Source organism: Opisthocomus hoazin, chromosome 3 (genome assembly GCF_030867145.1).
Source record: "Opisthocomus hoazin isolate bOpiHoa1 chromosome 3, bOpiHoa1.hap1, whole genome shotgun sequence".
Classification (NCBI taxonomy): Eukaryota; Metazoa; Chordata; class Aves; order Opisthocomiformes; family Opisthocomidae; genus Opisthocomus; species Opisthocomus hoazin.
The window spans coordinates 18938636-18962601 of record NC_134416.1 but is presented as its reverse complement, the minus strand read 5'-3'; the positions used below and the strand labels follow the sequence as shown (position 1 = coordinate 18962601).

The window sequence follows — 23966 nt, the reverse complement described above, 5'->3', positions numbered from 1 at the left end:
CCTGCAACCGATTTTGTCTGTCTGTGAAATGCTTGCATTGTCATATGACTATTTCTTGGTAGGTATGTGAAGTTCAACTGTTTTTTTTTAACATTACACATTATTATAGGCTGTATGTAAACAGAGGTATCCCTTCAAGAAAGTGTACTGGAGGGTCTACAGGACTATTAGTTATACTTTTATTTCATTTGAAGATGCTGTGTTTCATTTGACCTATAACTTACCTCATGTAGTTGAAATAGGTGTAGTCATGTATCTATGTCATCACAGAATTATATTAGTGACTTGCAATTAACAAATTTTCCTCTCAGAGGGTTCAGAACACAGGAAATAACAAAATACTTCAATAGTGAGCTGAAAATTCTAATATTCAGTTTGATGCTTGGTAGATCACTTTTTAAAGTATGAGCTTGTAAATACATCTATCCAGTTTATTTGGAATAAATCCACCGAAGAAGAAGAAACTAAGTATATAACTGTACAGATAGGTAGAAATAAACATATCTTTATATCTACATATATATATATGTTTCAGGGGAATTACAGAATTCCCAGACTAGGAAAGTAGTAACAACCTCTTCAGTTTTTCAACTGTCATGACAAAATATGGAAAAACAACTCAATATCCTCCCAGACAAATAATAAACAAAGCAGAAATATATTTTGTCCATGTCGAAAAAGTACCTACAGTCAGTGGATTGTGCACTTGTCTGACCAAACTGCATGTCAATTCAAACAAGTGGAAAAACAAAGCCTCTTGTTAAAAATATGAACAGAAGTTTTATAGTGACAAATATTTTGTACCTATATGTACAAGCAATAGTAAAAATATTTTAATATAACTTCTAGGAATACAACTAAAACTATATTCTGTTTTTGAAATTTCTGAATTCTAAAAACCTCAAATTTTAGAATGAAGATTCTTACAACATCCATTTTACCCTGGAATAAGAAAAGTGTTAAAAATATAAAAGTCAGAATACTTCTTTATTGTGAAAGTGTCTAATTATTATAACCTTTATAGAATGACAATATTTTATATAAATGTAACCTTATTTATTAGCCTCAGTAAATTACTCCTAACTTTCTGCATTGTGGAGAAACCGCAAGCTGCAACATTATCTCAGGAATAGGTGATAAGATAAATCTGCTGTCATGTTTCACTGTGGAAAACAACCTTATCAAAATAATTTGTCAGGGAAGAAGGCTTTATTTAAAAACTAGTCACGGGTTGTGCACAGTATAATTGACCACAACACAACAAATCAAATTTAGTCTTCTTTTAATTAAGGTATTTTTGCACTTCTAGTAAATCTAATAAAAATTACAATATTTAATTAATATCACAACATGCAAATAATAGGTGAAAAACTTTGTACATTCAGACTATGTTCAATGAGAAACAGGATATCAAACAAAGCAATTGTTAGATATGTACACTGACTGTGCAATGCAATCCTATGGAGACTAGTAAAGAGAAAGGAAGCCACTAGAGGAATAATTCTTTTCCTCATGAAAAAAATTTGTCCCAAAAATGCATAACTTAAAAAAATATAAATATCAGTGTTATGCACCAAATTTAAATGATAAACTTGTAATAGAGTCTCATGTCTGGATACTTGTGGTGATACAAAGCACCGTTGATTCAAATGAAATTTCCCTCACTGAGACATCAACTCATAAGAATTACATTGCTGAAACGCAAGTATGACCTCCTCCTGATGTCTTCATCTGAAGTGCAGGCAACGTAAAAGGAATTATCTAAAAAAAAATTCCTCCTTATATTTACGTGTTCTGAATTACAAGAGGCAGACGACAGTGACATTTACACACAAATGATGTAAAGACATTTATGAGCTTAACTCCACTGACATTTGAGCATGCTGTAAGTTCAGAGCTTTGTTCAATTTATTTTCTATATGTAAAAACAAACAAGTAAACAAAACCACACAAATTGATATTGAATAAAGTACAGTTTTGTGATATTCTTGGGACTTTTTTCTAGCAAACGAGACAACGACATTTCCTAGGACATGGCATTGAAATACTCTGTATTTCCCCAATCCAGCTAACTATATTAAAATGAATGAGTAGTATATGCATGTCTGGAATAGACCTCACCATCTACCACAAATCAGTAGTCAAGTTGTGTAGCGTTGAGAAAAATTAATTCTTACACATATACCCTCAAAATTACACACTACTTCACTTGTTTGTCTCAGGATTCTCTATTTTAGATGCAATGACCATTGGCAGGGAACAATAAGACATTTATAACAGGAACTCTTTAAAGATGAATGTTTAATCAAAGACAATCTCCATGGCAATCGTAAAGAGGCAAGAAGCTCATTAGTGGGTAATTACCTTTAGCAATCTTCTGCAGAATTAGGTGTTGGATAATTGCCGTAAACAAAATTAGGACAAGAACCACAAAGGTCTCTGTATTAAATGTGAAGTTACATGTTTCTGATATCAAACACAGACTCACAGAAGGAAATGTTGAAAATAATTAGTTCATTTTTTTGTCGAACATAGACCAAAAATACCATAACAGTAATTTGGTGCATTAAGCCTTTAAGCCATTATGCCTGATGTTAACACTTACATCAAGAATCCATCACATTCCTAGGTTATGTTTCAGTAATTTGTAACTACCACTATGAAAATAAGTACGTAGGATTTTTTTACTTTTTATTTGGCAAGGTTTTATCCCTCAGATTCTTCACTGCTATTTCTTAGACCACTGTCTTCTCCAAAAAATATTTCCTTTCTTCTTAAACTTCTGCAGTAAATTGTCACCTCTTCATCCTTCTTCGCTCTCCTGGGTTCAGCCAGAACAGGGTTAATTTTCACCAGACAACAGGAGGGGACACAGCCAGGAGGGCTGACCCCACCTGGCCAAACAGAGCAGGGTATTCCATACCATGTGCTGTCCTGATGGGTTCCAGATGGGTGAGCGGGCTGGGGGGGAAGGCAGTCGCAGCTTGGGAGCGAGTGGGACATCAGGCACTGAGAGTTGCTCTGTGCATTTTGCTGTTTGTTTTGTATGTTCTCCTTATCTGTATTGTTGCTGTTACTGTTCTCTTTGTTTGCTGTTCTGTTAAACTGCCCTTATCCCAACCCACCAGTTTTTTGCCTGTTTCTTTCCATTCTCCTCGCCACCCTCGTGGGGGGAAGGGTGACAGAGTGACTGTGTGGCCCTTTGTTGCTGGCCGCAGCCAAACTACAACGTTCGCATACACTGAAAAGTTTTAGTTCCTTCAGTCTATAGACAAAATGACACTTCTGAAACCTGAACAAAATTGTGTTCTCTTTTTCTGAATCCTTTCCAATCTGTCAACTCTATTTTTCCCTAGAGAGTGACACTATTCAGATAATGACTTCTGTAATCACAAATAAAAATAAATATGTTTTAATATTCTTATGTGATAGTCTTCTGCTTACTCATTAGACTTATGTTTAACCACAGGACTGCTTTGGGAGCTTATCATTCCAATTCAAATTTACATGGTGTATTTTCACATCCCCTTGAAATAAAAAAAAAAAAACCTATCCAAAGTTCTACTGAAAAACATTGTATCAAAAGAAAGCACGTGTAACACTGTGACTGTGATGACTGACTGGCAAGTGGAAGCATCAGGTTCAAGTCTGCCATCTTCCTCATTTAAGAGTACAATTTTTTATGCCAATTCATTTCAAAATTGGCAGATCAAGAGTATGAACAATGGTCTGCAGTGAAGTCAATTAGCCTTCTATATTATTAGAAATGTAAATTCTGTGCAAGTTAACATATTTTCATAAAATCTTTTTATAATCATCTCCACAAACAAAATTTGGACTTATGCCTTGATTGTGTACCTTCTTCATTATTGGGTAGCATTTTTATGGCAAATAGGAGGGGAAGATTTGGGAGTTATAAACAATTTTACCAGAAAATAGTGTTATTAGCAATAACTTTATATGTTCTTCAAAGTCATGGATAAAAATGAAATAGCTCTAAGCCAAGAATAGGACCCATTAGTATGGTATTTCCAGTGATACACATTTCCTACACACAATTACTTTTTTATGGTACTGGTTAACCAGGTTTTAACCAAATGGAATTTTGAGTTTTTTTAACTAGAAATTTATCAGAATGCTGGTTTCAGTTGGAAAGTTTTTGTAGCCCTGCAAGACTGTGTCAAAATTTTCAGACAAATTTAAATGTTACTTTCTGTAAAGTTGACCTGTGAATCCAGAAAAGGATCTCAAGCTTGCCTGACATAACAGTGTTTCATCAAAATACTACCTTTATTGTATTTGGCTGTGCATAGTAGTGATAGATTCTCAATTTTATCAGCTTAGCTCCTTTCATTACTCTGCAAACATTATTGCTCTCTAATAGTCCCAGAAAATCAAATTTACCCACAAAACAAGATTCCCTACTACTGCTATATTTCTAATGTTGGCAAGGGAAATGGATTTGTCCTACAATATTTTTTAGAATACAAGGGGTATCGTATATAGAAATCTTAAGATATCATATCTGACTGAGAATGAGAGGAATTCTCTCTAATTGAATTGTTTTGGTGGTTTCAAACATCTGTTCGCTCAGCATCCAAGTTAATGCTCGATGAAAAGTCAGTCCTTAGGAAGTATGAATGGATCCCAGATTTACATTCCCATGGCTGTTAACATGCTGAACATAGACATTTATATCCTACTTATTACTATGTTTCTAGTTCTCATTTCATTGCATATATTTTTAAATAAATGAGAAATATTATTTCAATAGGATGTTGACTTAAAAATTAGTAGGTGCATATACTGAGGTCGAAATATTCAAAGGCTTTTATTTCTTTAACCACAGTCTAGAAGTTAATAATTAAAACAGAGATTTAAAGTTGTTCATATTGATAGATATAATGTATTTATTTGAGAACATTACTGTAACATTTCTCTTACCTCTACAGATTGGAACAGGGAAGTCCCACGATGCTGTATTCACAGAGTTAGCTACGCAAGTAAGCTGAGGGTGGCCATCCAAAATATATCCAGTTACACAGCTATATCGGATTTTGTCACCAACATCAAATCTTGTACCATACAAGATACCCTTCGGTGGAACTCCTGGATTGCCACAGGAACTACTCTGTAATTCTAGAGAAGACGTATTTATTATTACTTATGATGTTTTTATAAATCAATACCGCATTTTGCTGAAGAATATAGAAAACCAAAACTATGGCAGTTTTCAGCAGATAGTGTGTTTTCATGGATATTCTACAACTCTTCACACCGAAGAGCCATTACTGGCTTAGTCTATTATGTATCTGTTTCTGTACCCTTCTGTCCAAAGGTAGAATATTATATGAAACTGAGCACAGAGTTTTCCTTAGGCTCCAGCTAGAGATATATTCATATATTTTGCTTAATTTATAGCAAAGAACCCATTATACAGGAAGAAGAAACAGAGCAACTTGATATATTTCTGACTCTTAAGTTATAAAAATGCAAAACAATAAACAAAACTGTAATACAGACATGAAAGAACAACAGATTCAAATCAATTAAAATTTGGAAGAGTAAGGAAAAGTACTCAAGACAGAACACTAGAAGGTTTTACCAGACATAAGCCTGAGCATGATCAGGAAGCAGTTGGATGATTTCACAGATTTTAGATAATAAAGCATTATTTATTATTAATATTAATAAAGTGGTGAGATATTGTGGGCAACTGATTTCTGAGCAAAGGATTGGTTAATTTAAACATATGGAATACCATAGATATGGGTGACTTCTACCCTAATGCAGAGCTTTAAACCACTGAGAATCCAAAATACATCGCATCTCTGATGTTAGTTTGATCTCTGAGGACATTAATTAGAGTCCAGTTTTACCAGGTGATACTAACACTCCGACTGTGTACCCTTTTGACTGATGTTTCAACATCATAAATAACTTGATTGCAACATTTCCCATCATTTACTGTGAAGTCCTTTATTAAATGGACAGAAAAACAGATTTTGCACAAGTGTGAGCACGAGAGTTTTCATAACATCATCCTGAGCTCATTAAAGCTTGTGCCTAGTATGCTTACCAGCCTAAAGCTAATAGGGAAGTGGCAAATCAGGTAAACCTGTACTTGGATTCATAGCAAATTTCCCTAATCTACAAAGTAAGGAAATAAAATGGAAGAATGGAAGGGTGTATATGTGTTCTCTTCCATCTCTTTCCCCGAGTTTCAAGTAACTCAGTTATTCTTCTGCATCCCTGATGTGTTCATGAGTGTGTGCACGCAGACGTACACACATGTATATATTAACTTATTTAGAAATAACATAAATACAGTATGGAAAAAATAATTTGAACTGTTATAGTAGGTTTAAAATAAAGAAAAAAGATATAAATATTTAACAAAACAAGCAGTATGGCTCATGAGATGTTACATTGTCAAACTTCTGTGCCAAGAACTACCAAGAGCTAGGATACATTAGATTTCTGATACCAGCCATGAAACAAAACTCTGAAAGAGATTTTAAAAAGAAGAATCCAGTATATTTATTCTACATATACTATATATGTCTATACATATATAAGCTGTACATAAAATACATACTAACAAAGTGTTGATGTGCAAGACTTGCTGTATCAGCCATGTTTTGATAAGAATATGTTAAATATGCAGCTTAGTTGCTGATGTCATTGCTGCTATTGCTTCCTTTCTCTTACATAGTAAGTTTTGTGGAACAGGATTTGACTTTCATTGCCTTGCAAAAGGACACAGCACAGAAGTAAGAAGATAGCCTGTCTCATCTTGGTTACTTCAAAGCTCACCTAAATGGTTGATATTATTACTACTGCTTTATCACGCTAAACGTTCTGTCCTCCCATAAACCTCCCCTGTTCTCAAATATGCTTGAAAGCTTTACAAAGAAGGCAACACTGCAGTTAACTCCTGTACATTTTTTCAAAGGGATTTCTCTTAAATCCTTTAAAGGTTTTCAAGGCCACCCCAGTTATTAAGTGTCATCATAGCATGTCAAAATAGAGATAAGAACACAATCCTGTGGATTTTGGTTATCTTATGAATCACATTATATTAGCCTGAAAACTCTGCCCGTACACAGTGGTTTTATTTTTGGCTTCTCCAAGAGGGTGAAATCTTTCAGAGACCTGTATTTCTCAGTGCTTTGTAAAAAGGTCAGAAAAAGATTATCTGTCCCTTGAAACGAAGAATATAAAGATTAGTGATGTCTAAAATTGCTTGCTTTAGTCTTACAGCTGTCTCCTCAAGAAGTACCCACAGAAGAGAATATATTTTTGTGAAATTATATGATATTATAAACCAATAATTAAAAATCACCCTCTTTCTAAAATAAAACCAATTTTCTAGTTGCAATACTATATGACTTGTCTAAAAAGATTACTTGGCATTTTCCATTTACTTTTTAATATTATGAAAGTGGCTAGGCAGTATGTTACTACTTCAAATCCTTCAAGTCATTTTGTTCCTGATTCTAAATAAGAAAGTGGATAAATTGTACAATTTAAAATATATTAATTTCTTCTGTATTTCCATTATGAACACATATCAGTGCATTATTGTAAGGGGGATGTGTCTAACTGACCAAATAACTGCATTAGCCTTCCTTGATAAGTAGTATCTATTTTCAAATGGAATGTGACACTGTACTATCAACTCCCTACCATTTAAAGCTACAGATTGTTGCCTTCAGATTGTCATCTGTCAGGGAGCACAGGATTTGCCAAACTAGATTATAATTATTCTGCAGCTCTGCACAGATTCCTGACTTCAGTGACATTCTGATATTTAGTAATGATTTGGAGCGTGGAAAAGCATTTCCTTTTAAATTTGCCATATTGTAATTTGGTTTAACTTCTTGTTCATGTACTCTGAAAATAAACATAATGGAATTTTTTACACCATTCCACTTTCTACATTTTTATTGTGTATTGTTGCTCATCTCCTTTTTAAAGAAAGCTTTCCCAATTGTTTCAATCTCTCTCCAAGTAAGAATTGTCTTTGTTCTAGATTTGTCATTTGTCTCTGAAATCATGTGTATTGTGTGCTTGTGCAAAACTAAAATGCTCTTTTAAATCAATATTCCACCTGTAACTGAGGTATGTATGAACTTATTTGTCCTCTATTTTTTTTTTCACATGATGATAAAATACGAAGATCAAAATACTCTTCAATGTTTTTAAAGAAGTTTCTATATTTCATTAATTCCTACTAAAATCAATGGAAATTCTGTTCAAAGGCTGTGAGTAAAATATGCCTCAGAGAGTTCTGCTTAGTAGAAAAGCACACACTCCTTTAAAAAGTTTTATTAGCAGAAATTCTGCCACTTAGAAATACTAATTAATAAGCTATTCATGTTAAATAATATTAAGTATAATTTCTTTGTGACAATACTGTAAAAAACAAGGTTGGCAGAAATTGACACTTTCTTTTTCTTAGCATTCACTCAAGAAGAAACAAGTCCTAACCAGATATGGAAATTTCAAATTTACTTCCTTTTTACTCAGATTTTAAGTCAGGAATTTTTTCTTTTATGTTATTCAAAAAAGCAAGAATAACACCTGTCCTCCCTAAATTGTTTAAGCATGAAATTTATATTTTCATGCCCAAATATCCAGAACAAGTATTTTCAAATATTCCAATAAAAAAAAAATCGTCACATTCTTGCATTGCATTCAGCTCAGTGGAAAATATTTATTTTTTTCTCTCCTGAAGGTTAATGATCTTCACACACTAAATCTGATATTAGAAATGTAGGAATATAAAGAATTTTGTGTTTTTTTAAAGGGTTGATACATATCTTTATTACAGTTTTTGGTCACAGCTAATACAAATCATTATGATACCATTTTTCCCCAAACTAAAATGAGAAACACTCTCAATATCAAATGTATATTTTCATGAGTACCTACTCTTTGAAAAAACTACGAAATATCCCAATAAAGGCTAATATTTGTTTCATTTATTACTTTTGAAATTGAGTACTCCTGATATCCCTACATTGTCATTTGGAAATCTCCCTGCATTACCGCACAGCACTAGTCCTAGGCTGCTTGTTCATTCATGTCTGCTATTTTAAACAGTAATTCCTCTGCCAGACAAACAGGAGTGTGGCCCAGGGAATACACCATTCTAGGGACCAAACCAGTTGGTCTTTTGGGACAGGAATTAACGTAACTGGAAATACTAGAACATGGCTGTGCACAGATATCCCTTGGAAAAGCAATGCATATGTAGTTTGTCTTACTGACAGGCGAGAATGCTTTGGTACTGAAGACTCAATACTTATTTCAGAAGTGCTTCATGTAGTACGTGTGTGGATATAATGAATGCTATACATTCCAAGGGTCCCAAATATTAGGAAAGGTGATTCATTTGTAATGATATAAAGTACCATGAAATTTAGTTGTCCAAAATTCATCTATCTCAAAGCTTATAATGTTTTTTTTAGTTGCACATAGTTTTCCAAAGGTTTTATAAACTCAAAATGCAACTTAAATGCATAGTTTCTATCTCATAATGTTTTCCTTTTTTTCTTAAACTGTACATTTTGCTTCCTTTTTTTCTATTCTATTCTCATTTACATTGCTCTGAATATATGAGTAAGGCATCTAGATATAGATCTAAAAGGAAGCAGAAGAATTAACTGATGAGTATGGAAATGCTGTTGACTTCCAACACACGTATTGAAATCTATATATATGTACCCGTCCCAACTCAGTTTACAGGGTGAGGGAAACCACAAGAAAAAATGAAGTGAAGGAAAAACTGAAAAACTTAATATCTAAGTAGCAATATAACTGCACAAATATGTATGGTTCAGAGAGCAAAGAAAGAGACACTATAAATGAATGCTTTCAAGAATCTACCATGAGAACTACAGATTTATTAAAACATAGATAAAATTAAAAATATCCCCTGCTTCAAAATCCAGGTCTTTCCTTTGTAGTAATTCAATTATAAAAGTGCTTATTCTTTGATTCCTACAGAACTCTCACCTCAAGATCATCACTATCCCGAAATTCGTATGTTTTTTTACAGCGGTGATAGAAATAAGAGTTTGTCTAACAACCAAAACTTCTCTGAAGCTTTTCTTTTGCTTTCTGCATTTTATGTGGGTCAGTCAGAAGAGACTGTCTTAATCTGGTATCTGTCGATAAATAGGTAGGAAAGAGGATGTGTAAGAAAGATTTATTTTTATCCCTAAAGGAAAATAAGGTAAAACATGTTTATTCTTCTGTTCTTAATTGCTCTTCCTTGATAGACAAATATCTTTATAATAGTAACCTCACTGAGGGGCTCTACTGTTCACAAAAAATAATACAACTAATCACATTGCATAGTATCTTACCTATTTTTTAATGAATGACACAGTTTTGCTTTTTTATTCCCTTTGAAATTATTTTCAGGCCAAAAAATGACAGAGGAACTTGATTATCTGAAATAAAGCCAATGATTAGTATAAGGGTGTTTTTTAAAACTGTGTCCTGAGGGAACTTTAAATGCAGATTTTTTAACTAAGATTGATTTTGGTTCTAAGTACATCGAAACAATCACTGCTTTTGCCTTCTTTGCAAGTAACACAAGAATGTTTACTTATAGCTTTAAAATCATAGGTTATTTTTATAGGGCCGAACCTGTTTCAGCATTAAGTAAATTAGAAGTGCATTCTTACAATTCTTCTACAAGCAAAAGAACAACAGCAACAAGAAGCACAGAAAAATACCCCTCCAGGGTATGTGAAGGAAACAAGTGATAATGTAGTACTGTATGAACATTGATACAGAGATCATGACAAATGTAATACAAGAAATGGTCCAGGTTTTGCAATACATTCCCTTCACATGCAATACACTGTTCAGAATATCTGTTTAAATCACCCGAAGACAGAGAACAACACTAGAGAGCTGAAACACCATGCAAAAAGACAATGGCAGTCACTAATTTTACTACGTGACAGCATAATCTAGCACCAAGTAAAATCAACAGAAAGGTGACTATAAGCTTCAGTAGATATGATTAAATCTGACATTTCCCCACCAGACACTCTGCTAAAGTGTTAGCTGAAGGGAGTGACAAACAGCTGAAGACCCAATAGTTAGCTAAGAGAGCTGTACAGATAACAGCACCAGCCACCCGCATTTGCCTGTACCAAATTCCACTTGATTTCAGTTAAAGGTTTAGCTGCAATAAATTGCTGTATAGCTGCTGAGGGCACCAGTTATACCCCAGGTATGGCTGGAAGGCAAAATCACATAGTGTATGGACTGAGAAAGATCACTGGAGACTACATGAAGTTTTGGAATGGGTGTAGAGTTGCTAGTGTCACAGAGACTGCTCCATCTACACTGTTCTGAAAGTATTCAACCCTATCCATATAGTCCAAAGCCTGAGGTACTGTATCTACCACATGTGGCGGTAGTTCAGCTTCCCAACTGGATTAAGCCCAAACAGATGCACCCTGCACAGCCACTCAATGGCTGTGTAAATATGTCCATATATGAGTGATAACAGGATTGTTCCATTTAGTCTGCAGTGATTCTAAGAGCTTTTTTTCACATACCTATATTCTGCAGGCAGATGGGAAGAGGCTGTTGTGGTTACAGAGTAAAGATTTTTTCAGAGCTCGGGAAAATCTAGAATAAAAAATAATCCTAAAACATATAGAATCGTAGGATAGAATCATAGAACCACTAAGGTTGGAAAAGACCTCTAAGATCATCGAGTCCAACCATCAACCCAACACCACTGTCATTGTTAAACCATGTCTTGAAGTGTCATATCTATGTGTTTTTTTAACACCTCCAGGTATGGGGACACTACCACTTCCCTGGGCAGCCTGTTCCAAAGCCTAATCACTCCTTCAGTAAGGAAATTGTTCCTAATATCCAATCTGAACCTCCCCTGATGCAACTTGAGGCCATTACCTCTTGTCCTATCACTAGTTACCTGGGAGCAGAGACCAACACCCACTTCACTACAACCTCCTTTCAGGTAGTTGTAGAGAGCAATAAGGTCCTCCCTCAGCCTCCTCTTCTCCACACTAAACAGCCCTAGCTCCCTCAGCCGCTCCTCATATGACTTGTTCTCTAGGCCCTTCTGTAATTGATGGCCTTGCTGGACTTGCAAAGCAAGACAAAAGACATGCTTGGACTCAGGTGCCAAGAGTCGAAGAGTTAACAAAGTGAGCAATTAACTTGCGCTCATCTTATCAGACAAAAGTAAGGGGGGACAGCCCATCACTGTAAATCAAGTGATCTGTGGGGTGTAGCAGAGGCCACACAGCCAGAGATTGCTTCGGATAAAGAACAGAAGGCCCCCAGAAGCGCATACCAAGATGCCGGCTCCATAGGCATGCCAAACTGCTGAGTCCTGCTTGTGATGACATGACATTCCATGCCAAGAGCCAATCAACACATAATAACTGACTTAGTTCCACCTTGCAAAAAGATTTCCAAACATATAAAAACTGGCACTTGAAAACTCTCTTTGGGAGGAGGAGCCAAGCGAGAACCTTACCTGACAGATGGGTCAAGGAGCCTGAACTTCTCTTCCCCCAAGAAGGGATGCCTTTTTGGTAAGAGTCGCGCCTCTGACTTTTGTCAGACTTATCCCCGGGAACACATTGTTAACTAAAGCGCTCAACCATTACCTTGAGCTCATTTTTTGCAGAAAGTGCATTTATCAACAGCAATCCCGAATCTGTGATACCTGTCACTTGAATAAACTAACTGTTGTTTCAACTTTGCGAAACTGTTTCAGTGAAAGTCCTTGGAAGGGCTCTGACAGGCAAGTTGAATCTGAGAAGTGGCTGCACACTTAACCCTTTAGAACTGTTGACCAAGTCTGGGACTGGGAGAACATCCAGCTGCACCTGGACTCTCCTCAGAGAGAGAGATTAGAACACAAGGGGTTCTACTCTGAACCTCGTGACTCATCTTTCCTTTTGCCGCTTATCCGACTCCCTTACCCCTTTTAATGTGACACCTTCACCAGCCTCATTGCTCTTCTCTGGACACGCTCCAGCACCACAATGTCCTCTTGTACTGGGGAATTTAACATATCACTATTATGTCTGCAATATGCATTTTTTGTTATGCCTTTCAGAGTTATACAAAAGAATTTCTTTTTCAGTTTCTGAATTGTTATGGTAAGAAATATCTTGTAGTATTATTGATTTCATTCCACTGTTGCATCAGTGCCTCACCTTGTTTTGCCTTATGCTAAGTACTTTATAAATGCTGCATTGTTCCTCACTGGCTATCCTTACTCAAAGAATTTACGTTAACCAAAGATATAAAAAGGTAACTGAATTTAGTAAAAGGCAGGTTACCCACAGAAAGAGGATTTCAAAGCACAAACAAGTTGCATGGTATCATATAGACAGTATCTCCACACGAATTTCACAGACAAGAATAGATATATATGTCAAATAAATTTCATTAATTTTGTATATTTGATGTACTGTCATATCTAGATTCCCACTGAAATTAGCATTTCATTTAGCAAGACGTAACACAAATATTACGAAGATGTATAGAGTTTACATTCAAGATGACAGGAATACTGAAAGCAGAGAACAGAACGAAATAGAACACATTCTGTGGAATAGTACTGTGACTTCTTGAGGAGACTTAAGAAGAAATGTAAGAGTTGACACATGAGCACCGATAGGCATTGCTAATTAGTGAATTGACTCTTAACCTGTTATAAAGGCTAATCTGAAAGATTTATCTTTTAAATGATTGTAAACTAGAGACCGGCTAGTCTTAAAAAGAAAGTATGCAACATTTCTTCCAGCTTCCTGTTGGCAAAGGTCATCTGAACTCACCAGTATATAGTCTGAGGACACATATACATGCCCACAGCTAATTAACCATGCCGCATGTCTAACATACTAACTAAGGCTTCCCTGCCACAGGCTTTCTTGACAAATTATGTCTTAACATTCAAGGCAGAGAACTTCTGGTATGTTTCACTTTTCATCTTGCTTTTTAAAAAAAGAGAAAAATTATTTCTGCTACAGTGGATCAGTCAGGGTTTAAAACTGGAATTTAAAGTGTAAGATGTAGATATGGGATGTGTCATGGTGTGCAGCCCCAGGCTGGATTGGGCAATTGTTGCAAGCATCCGTCTTGAGAAACTGGTAAACATGTGCGAATTAACCAAACTCCTAAATCAGACTTTGTGCTTTGGGAATTTCTTTACCTTGATAAGGGAGTGTGGGACACAGGTAGAGTGTTGGCTTATGAAATCCACCTGTGCCACGTAGGCAAGGAAGTTAGACACTTGCCTTTGGGTAGGGGGGGAGGTGATGGGACAATGAGACCACCAAGACCTCCCTTCATGCCCACAGACTTGTTTTCAAGACCTTTCGGGAAGCTAAGAGGCAGGTACCTGAAGGATATGAAAGGAGAGGGTCTAGCCCCTTGCTGTGCTTGCCCACCATCAGAGGACCCTGACCACCAGGTGGGCGCCCACCACTGGAGGACCCTCGACCACCAGCAGAGATCACCTCTGGATCTAACGATGGTGAAATCTTTTCTCTTATTTCTTCTCTTACCTCTCATTTTCCTCCCTATCTCTGACTCTCTCGGCACATAAGACTAAATGTTGTAAGTTTATTAACCTGTTATATTCTGTGGTTTTGTGAAATCAGACACTGTGTTGTTGAAAATTTTGTCAAGTCAATATCCATTTCCATCCCCACTGCACTAAAAGTAATATTATGAAGTCCCAAAGTTATAATCTTTTGTAATTCCACTATCATTCCAAGTAAAGCTTTGTTTTTAGTGAAGCCTCTTGGTCATTGTTTTGAATCTTTAGTACCACACAGACAATTAAAAAGCTTGCCTTCCCCTTTTCCCGCTGAGTGTGAGGGGGCACACAGACTTACCATTAAATAGTGGCATAAAAGGACACAAAGGAAATCAGTTTTCTCATCATGAAAGGGACTTTGACACATGAGAACTGGGTGCTAGGTGGCATCTGAAATATTCAGAGCTGTTATATGACCTGGCAGAGTAACAAATATTTCCTTCCATATTGTATCAGTGATAACCTAAAATTCTAATTTTTTTCATATGCTACATATGCTTGCTACATGTATGTGATGGTATATATATGTTTATACATAGAATTACTGTTAGGAGACACTGAAGTGCCCTGTTAGAAGTACAAATGTTTGATGTTTTCTCAGAGGACATGCTGTCTCTTACAGGGAAATTACAGTCTGGTTTCCAACATTATTGCTGATAGGAAAGATTCCTTAACAACATAGTTTACAGAAAACGTGTTTACAAAGTTAGAGCTATAGCCCTGCACTAATTTTTTAAATGTTTCTGATTTGGCCATTTTGACAAAAGAAAAGTGGGCCTTAATTATTTAATTTAGCTTTCATTTAGATAGTTTCACGGTTTAGAATTTTGCTTTAGAAGATTGAATCATTACTCCCTTCAAAGCATGTACCACAGCTGTTTTTCCAGCACCACCATTTCTTGATAGAATTAATGTCACTGAACCACAGAATGATAGGGGTTGGAAGGGACATCTGGACATCATGCAGTCCAATCCCCCTGCTAAAGCGGGTCCAACTAGAGCAGGTTGCTCAGGATTGTGTCCAGGCAGATTTTGAGTATCTCCAGAGAAGGAGACTCCACACCCCGCTGGACAGCCTGTTCCAGTGCTCTGTCACCTGAAGAGTACAGAAGTTTTTCTTCATGTTCAGATGGAACTTCTTATGCTTGTTTATCCATACTGTATTTCATGGCAAAGCGTCATGATCACACCTGTGGAATATCATGATGACATTACCAGACTCTTCGGACGTCTTTTCTTTTTTATGTTTCATAGCAAATCTCAACTAGCTGGTCAAGACTACTGCTCAGCAGGTAGGATAAGTAGTGGTTAAGCAGTGCCTTTTTTTAGGTAAGATTAGATTGAGTCCATTGCTTTTCTGAATGTTCTTATCATATCCTTTCAACAGAATATCTTTTATAGAAAACACATACTCTTTATTCCTTTATGTGTCTCAAGGTCTCAGCAAATCAGGTGAAATTTAAAATCCTTAGTCCAGACTTCATTTTAAAGTATTTTCATGAATGCTTCATGTTGGACCAGCATATCTTTCAGACTATGGGTGGATATGGTACAGCTTATTCAATTAGTCATGTTTTATTACATTGCTTAGCTGTCATTAATATGTATTCGTACTCTCAAGAGTGTAAATTTGTGGTAATGTATAAATAAATATAAAGTAAAAAAATTACATTACTTTCTCAAATACAACATGTATACTGAATCAAAATATTTTTATCAAAACACTGAAATAAAATCTCCACTCTACGTCAGGATGGAAGTGTAATCCCTATTTTTACATTAAACTGTACTCAAGGATCCTGCCTTCAGAATACAGCTGAAAACACTGCTGATCTATTATGCAAAGAAAGTTTATAGTTAAAAGTATAGAACTAGCAGGAATAAAACTGTTTTATTTTGCTCATTTTTCTCATTGTTTATGATATGACTCAGAAATACATCCAAAATGCAGATCTTGCAAAATAAAGTCCTATTCTTGAAGTCATTTTCTAACCACAATCATAGTTTTAAGGTCTGAGGAAGATGGCCACCTAATAAAGCCCTTATTATTAGAAAAAGTCTCTTTGGTTAATGTTCATCTCAGGTATAATATGAATTCTTTAGTAAAAATATCCAGACATGAGAACATTTAAAAATAGTGGGTCAAGGTTATATGCAGGTTTCTGCTTTTAATGGTACTTACCCTGATAATTTCACAGTGCTGAATTGCATTATGGCCTAATGACTCTACTGCATAAGGTGAAATAATACAACATTACTGATCTTGTTCAAATTACTTACATGAAGATTCTTTAACCAGGAAAGACAGTGTGATTAAATTAATGGATTATAATGTGAATAAATAAACATCTGCAACAGGCCATTCATCAACAGCAAGCACAAAACCTTTGAATAACTTATATTCCACAAAAATCTGGTTTATAACGTAGTGTTGAGCTGTGCACAGACATTAATGTACCTTCCAAAACAGTCAGCTTTCCACATGGGAGGAAAAGCAGAATCTACTTCAAACACAAAAGCATGAAGTTTACTTTTCCGATCTACTCCACCTTTTCTTTTCAGTTTTACTAAGAATTCTCACATGACCTTCACTTGGGAAGCAGTTATCTATAATTGTTATTTTATTTCAGCATTATGCTATTATTTTCTTTTTGCAAGAATTAACATTAGTGTTGGTATTCAGCATTCTGTTATCACCTTCATTGCATGGGGTTGTGCATTTCTTAGAGAACATCTCTCCATCCTCAAAATTTGTGTGCTTTACCTTATGCTGGAGGCAAGTTCCCTGACACATTTAGGAAAACATTTTCAGAATTCTCAAGCATGGAAAGATGAAAGTGGTGTATTTTCTGATGAAACATATAATTTCTTACGCAGGAATGATTCAAAATATCTGAAAAAATAAAGAGCTTTCAAGTTAAATATGTACCAACATTCTTCTATAAGCAAGTATCACTTGGCATAGGGGGAACTGCTTTATATAAGCTATGTCTTGTGGGGTTTGGTGAAAAGTACTTAACTATAATTTTTTTCTTTTTAATAGTGAAAAAGTAAATATGATTCAGTACAATATTGCCTCTGGGCTATGGACTGTTATTGGTATCTTTCTTTTTTTTTTTCCACAGGTTTTAAAATCAGGAAAGGCTATTTTTAATTTCTAGTCTGAGTCCTGCAGGAGCAGAAATCAGTTTCCTTTGTTATTCTTGCATGAAAATAATTGTGTTTGAGACATAAGCTGTAAAAAGCATTTAATCTTATTTTCTAGATACAGTGATGGAGAGTATCTGCAAAGTAGTTCATGTGACACAGACATATCAACCGTCTTCCTTCAAAGTCTTTTTTAAGTAATAAAAGCTTGAAGGCATATAGTCAGCCTTCCCTCAAATCATGTTAGCAGCCAGAATAACAGCTACTTTTATCCCTATCCCTTCAGGTTACCTGCAGTGGGTCTTTTCTCTCTTGACTAATCTGTTATTGGAATAAGTAGTAAGGGTCATAACTGAGGGGAGAGAAAGGTTTATCACTAAAACAACTCAAGATCTGAATTAACTTCTTATTGAACATCTATGTAGGCCGCTGTTTCTCTGGCTATCTCTACGTGTCAGGTTAATATTGAAATGGCATTGCAAGTGATGTCTCTGAACTTACTGGTGTTTTTATATTGAGACACTATTTGAACAGCAACCCTTTGACTTCTGCCTTTAAATACTTTCAGTATTCTTTGCTTTTACTGAGAAGAAGAAAAATGTTCTAGGAAAAGATAAGTTTAATAACCTGTTGCAGTCCTTCTGAAATCACTGTTTGACAGAGCTTACGAAGTGTTTGTTGCGGTACTAACTCACTGACAGATCATATGTCTTATAGAGATCTTTGCAAAACTTCTTCGAAGAGTGACAGATTGGTATGTTAGAAGAGCTAAACAGTGTCAAAGAAATTTATGTTATACAAGTAGCCTGTTAGCGCAGTGTGAAATGGTAAGGAATATGTAGAAATATATCCTCAGGTCTATACCTGACATGTTCAATCATATGATATTTTATGATTCTATATATATGATATATATGATTAATATGAATACTACTTTAATGTATAAGGAGAAAAAAAAGTATAACATCAACTGATGGACCAAAAAACTATTTTCAGCATTCATTTTCCATTTTTGGTGGAAAGGCACTAATGAACTCATGAACATTTCAGTTTGATTTCCCCTTATTTTTCCCCTGCAAATAGAGGTTAACAAGAAAAATTAAGAGAAATATCCATTTTTAACTTTGTTTATCAACCAGTTTAGAAAGATATGTTTTCATTCAGGGAAAAAAGTCTATTTTCATCAGACATGTTTGTGACAATTGGAGTACTTTTGCAAGTAACTTTCATCTGGCTATCAGATGTTTACTGTATTAATGTACTGGCTAAGTGTAAATAGGAGACTGTAAGGGGAAAAAAAGATGGAGTTGGGCGACAAGGAAATATATAGATGTACACACTTCTTAGTTTGTGTCTCAGCACCCTGAATGCTCAACCCAGCATGCAGTTGCGATAATTTTGGCAGTGAATTTTCTGGTTGTTAATGATGGCTCAACTTATACATATTAGCATATGAGCATCCGGAAATCCTTAAAAACTTTTCTTCTTTATCAATTATACCTGATCAAATATTTACTACATAGACAGAACCACAGTGTTGATGTGATTTCTGTATTATCTAGAAAAAATACACAGCTCTTCATTATGATATATTTTCTTTCCTCTACATACTTGTTACATTAAGATAACTGAAAATTGAGTTATTAACTCTTAGTTATATTAGATTATTGTGTTTATATAGCTGAAACTTTCAAGTATACGCTTATGTCTCTGTGCATTAGTTTATTCCATTTTAATTCTCTCACTTACTTGAGTCTGGTAACGCTTTGCCTTCTCTCACATTATCAACCTTTGCACAAAGATACTGGGAATATGCTGGAACGTAAGAAACATGTATAATCTTTTAAATGGAATCAATATGTGCATTTCTACTTCCGTATCTTATTTTTAGAAAAGGATTTAAGTATAAAGTCTGCAGTTATGATAGAGTTGACTACAGTAAAAAGGTAACAAATCCTACAGTAATCAGATTACAAACTGGAGATAAACTGGAGATTAGCATGTCTAATTTGTCTTGTGATCCCCCACATTCATAATTTTAAAAGGCATTATTCGATACAATTGAAAAAGCTTCAAGGCTAACTGTTGTACTTTAGATCTGTAGTATATTAAAAATTAGATGGAGAGTAGGGAATAAAAATCCTTACTTGTTTACAATATTTTATTTGCTTTGTGAAACCAAAGATATTTTGAAACACATAATGATTTACTAAAATTGAGAGAGTTACAACTCTCCTTAGCAACTGTTTCATAAAGGATGATATTATTGGCATTGCTACTTTGTTGATATAAATAAAGCCTTCTCTTCCAATATTACAATATATGGGATTACTTAGTTATTAACACCCTTGAGTTATTTAGTTGTGTTTGAACAAAAACTTAACTGTGTGAATAGATACTCAAGCTCCAGATATCTAAGGACTTACTGTTCTTGTTGATGAAGATTATTATGACTGAATAAGGAAATAAACCTTATTTATTATGTTGCTGAGGGGACCTGATCCACGGCCAGCCCAGTCTGCAGTGGAGAGGCAGATCTCACAACACAGGGCGTTTTTCTGAGGCAGGGGAATGCCAGGGCAGTGGAGAGACTCACCAGGAGCCGGCAGCTCTCGCAGAAGACACTGACAGGGCCTGTGCATTTCCAGAGCAACGACAACCACCTCAGTGCCTGTAAAAGGTAGCCTAGAGAGAGCGAGCAACCAGAGCAGGCAGACCGTAGCTCATCAACCATGGCATGGTATGGTGTGACAGATTGCACAGTAGTCATCCTACCAATTCAAGAGATGAGTTCAACTGGTGGTCATCACCTTCTCAAGAGCTTAGCTATGGTATCCACGTGGTGGAAAGCCATGTCCTCTTCACTCACCAGAATGGAGGTGACAACCTAGACAGAGCTCCCACAAAACCATGTAGATATGCAGCTCTCAGGGCACAGAGACTGCCACAGTCTTTCACTGGTAATGGATGGTGGTAGTGAGAACAGCTGTCTGAGGTAAGACCAGGTGGATGACCTACTCAGCTGCGACAGGAAGTAGAAATGTTAAGGATAATCTCCAGAGAAGGAGACTCCACAACCTCCCTGGGCAGCCTCTTCCAGTGCTCCGTCACCCTCAGAGGGAAGAAGTTCTTCCTCATGTTCAGACAGAACTTCCTATGCTTCACTTTGTGCCCATTGCCCCTTGTACTGTCAATGGGCACCACTGAAAAGAGTTTGGCCCCATCCTCCTGACACCCACCCTTCAGATATTTATAAGCATTTATTAGGTCCCCTCTCAGCTTTCACTTCTTCAGGCTGAACAAGCCCAGCTCCCTCAGCCTTTCCTCATAGGACAGATGTTCCAGTCCCCTCATCATCCTTGTAGCCCTCCACTGGACTCTCTCCAGTAGCTCTTCATCTTTCTTGAAGTGGGGAGCCCAGAACTGGACAGACAGACCCTCCTCTTATGCAAGTCTGCTTCCCTCCTGGGGCCCAAGGTAAGGACATCACTACGAAACTTCCTGTTCTGGTGTGGCCCCTGGGCTATTACCCATTATTGCTCTTCCATGTGGCTGGCGGTGAGGCGGCAATGCATAGTCCAAATGCAGTCAAAAGAGACTTCAGGACCTTGGGACAGCAGGTGAGGAAATCTGAAGCACGGGTTATTTTTTGCTCTCTCCTTCCAGTTGTGGGCAGCAACACTGGAAAAACAGACATGCCCATTCTATTAATAAATGGCTCAGTGGCTGGTGTCACCACCGCAGTTTTGGGTTTTTTGATAATGGGAAGACCTACACAGCACCAGGCTTGCTGGCGCCAGATGGGATTCACCTTTCTCAAACAAGGAAGAGGGTCTTTGCTCACAAGCTAGTGGGGCTCATTGTCAGAGCTCTAAAGTATACTTGAAGGGGGAGGAGGGATAATATCAGGCTTGACCGTGAGAAGCTTTGGAATGACACACCAAGGTTAGAGTGAAGGGGTGCTAGCGAGGGCCCTCAGCCAGTTGCTCTGAGACATGCTGGCTATGCTGCAACACACTTGAAGTCTTACAGAGATGAGCCCCGGGCTCCTGAAGTAGCGTGCCGATAGGGAAACACCAGTAAAATACCTCAAAGGGATTAAGGGGTGTTCCTCTAGGAAAGTGGCATGGCTGACAGCCCAGCTGAAGTGCCTCTACACCAATGCATGCAGCAAAGAGGCAACAAACAAAAGGAGTTGGAAGCCACTATGATACTAGAAAGCTATGACCTAGTTGCCCTTACTGAAACTTGATGGCACAGTTCCCATGGCTGGAGTGCAGCTAAGGATGGCTACAGGTTGTCTAGAAGGTACAGTCGAGGAAGGAGGGGCGGAGGCTTTGTCCTCTACATCAAGAAATGGATTAGAGTGTGAAGAGCTGTCTCTGAAGAATAGCCACCAGCACATTGAAAGTTTATGGATAAGAATCAGAGACAGAGGTAACAAAACGAACCTTGCAGTTGGTGTGTACCATAGGACACCCAATCAAGGGGTGCCTATTGATGAAGCCTTCTTACTCCAGCTATAGAAGGCATCATGCTTACAGGCTTTTTTCCTGCTGAGGGACTTCAACCACCCTGACATCCGATGAAAAAGTAGCACGGTGAGCTGTAGGCAATCCAAGAGACTCCTAGAGTGCATTAAGGATAGCTTCTTAAACCAGATAATAGACAGCCCTACCACAGAGAATGTGATACTGGACCTGATGGTCACCAACACAAGTGAGCTAATTAGTGACGTCAAGATTGGAGGTAGCCTGGGCTGCAGTGATTACATACTGGTGGACTTTGCAGACCTGAGGGATAAGGGTTAGGTGAAGAGTAAAGTCAGGACCCTGAATTTTAGGAAAGCAAACTTCCAGCTCTTCAAGGAGTCAGTCAATAGGACCCCTTGGGAAACAGTCCTCAGGGACAAAGGAGCAGAACAGAGCTGGGTGAACTTTAAACATGCTTTCCATAGAGCACAAGAGCTCTTAATCCCCAGGTGTGAGAAATCAGGAAAGAAGGCAAGAGAGCAGCATTGCTGAGTTGAGAGCTGGTCAAACTAAATGGAAAGCAGAAAGTGTACAGGCAATGGAAGCATGGACAGGTATCATAGAATCATAGAATGATTTGGGTTGAAAGGGATCTTAAAAATCATCTAGTTGCAAACCCTTGCAATGGGCAAGGACACTTTCCGCTAGACCAGGTTCCTCAAAGCCACATCCAGCCTGGCCTTGAACACTTCCAGGGAGGGGACTTCCACAGCTTCTCTAGGCAACCTGTTCCAGTGCCTCACAACACTCATGGTGAAGAATTTCTTCCTTATATCTAATTTAAATCCACCCTCTTTTAGTTTAAAGCCATTAGCCCTTTTCCTATCACTACATGAACTTGTAAACAGTCCCTCTCCAGCTTTCTTGTAGATCCCTTTCAGGAACTGGAAGGCTGCTATAAGGTTTCCCTGGACCTGGGAAGAGTATAGCGACCTTGCCCAGTTGTGCAGGTTTGGAGTCAGGAAGACCAAAGCACTGCTGAAGCTGAACTTGTCAAGGGATGCTAAGAATAATAAAGAGGGCTTTTACAGGTATGCCAGCCAGAAAAGTAAGATCAAAGATGAGCAAGACTGGCAGATTGGTAACAATGGACAAGGTGAAGGATGAGGTAGTCTACAACTTTTTGCCCCTAAGCAGAAAGTTGCTAAGTTACTCTCAGAGGTAAGAAAGGGGCATTCAGGGACTACTTTCTCTAAACGCAGGACTGAAAGAAGTGACAATATCCTCTTTCTTGCAAGAAGCAGAGAAAGGATAAGTTGGTTATATTTGCTGGTATTTTGAGATGTTTTCATGATGAAAAGTAATTCTGGTGATGGGAGAAATAACGGTACCATGGTTTCCTAATGTGCAAACCTTCTCTTTCTTTAATTTTTTTCCTTCATTTTCTGCAATGCTAGAGATTTGCAATATTAGTGATCATGCAGATCTTTATATATTTCAAGACACCGATTGCAATATTCTGCATAATATTAACATTATTCATAATATTAAACAGTAAAGCGAAGATCTCATCAATGCTGCAGTAAATTTGAAATAATGTAGACCTATTGATTTTAAATTGGGCCAACTGCTCCTAGGCATAGGTTAGATTAATATCAAGAGCATCACTGACTCCTGGAATATTCTGCATTCATATCAGTTTCAAATGAGGCCAGATTTTGCCT

At 36.9% G+C, this 23966-nt stretch overlaps 1 protein-coding gene across 4 annotated transcripts in view; it reads right to left on the bottom strand.

Moving 5' to 3' along the window:
- Positions 1-23966, bottom strand: part of CSMD3 (CUB and Sushi multiple domains 3) — a 767725-nt gene that overhangs the window by 607869 nt on the left and 135890 nt on the right. For 3 of the 4 annotated variants that reach the window (XM_075415663.1, XM_075415665.1, XM_075415666.1), the window contains exon 4: positions 4945-5139. The exons of the other annotated variant lie outside the window; for it this stretch is intronic. In XM_075415663.1, coding sequence (XP_075271778.1) covers positions 4945-5139 — 195 coding nt within the window. The remainder of the gene's footprint in view (positions 1-4944; positions 5140-23966) is intronic. 4 annotated transcript variants of the gene reach the window in all.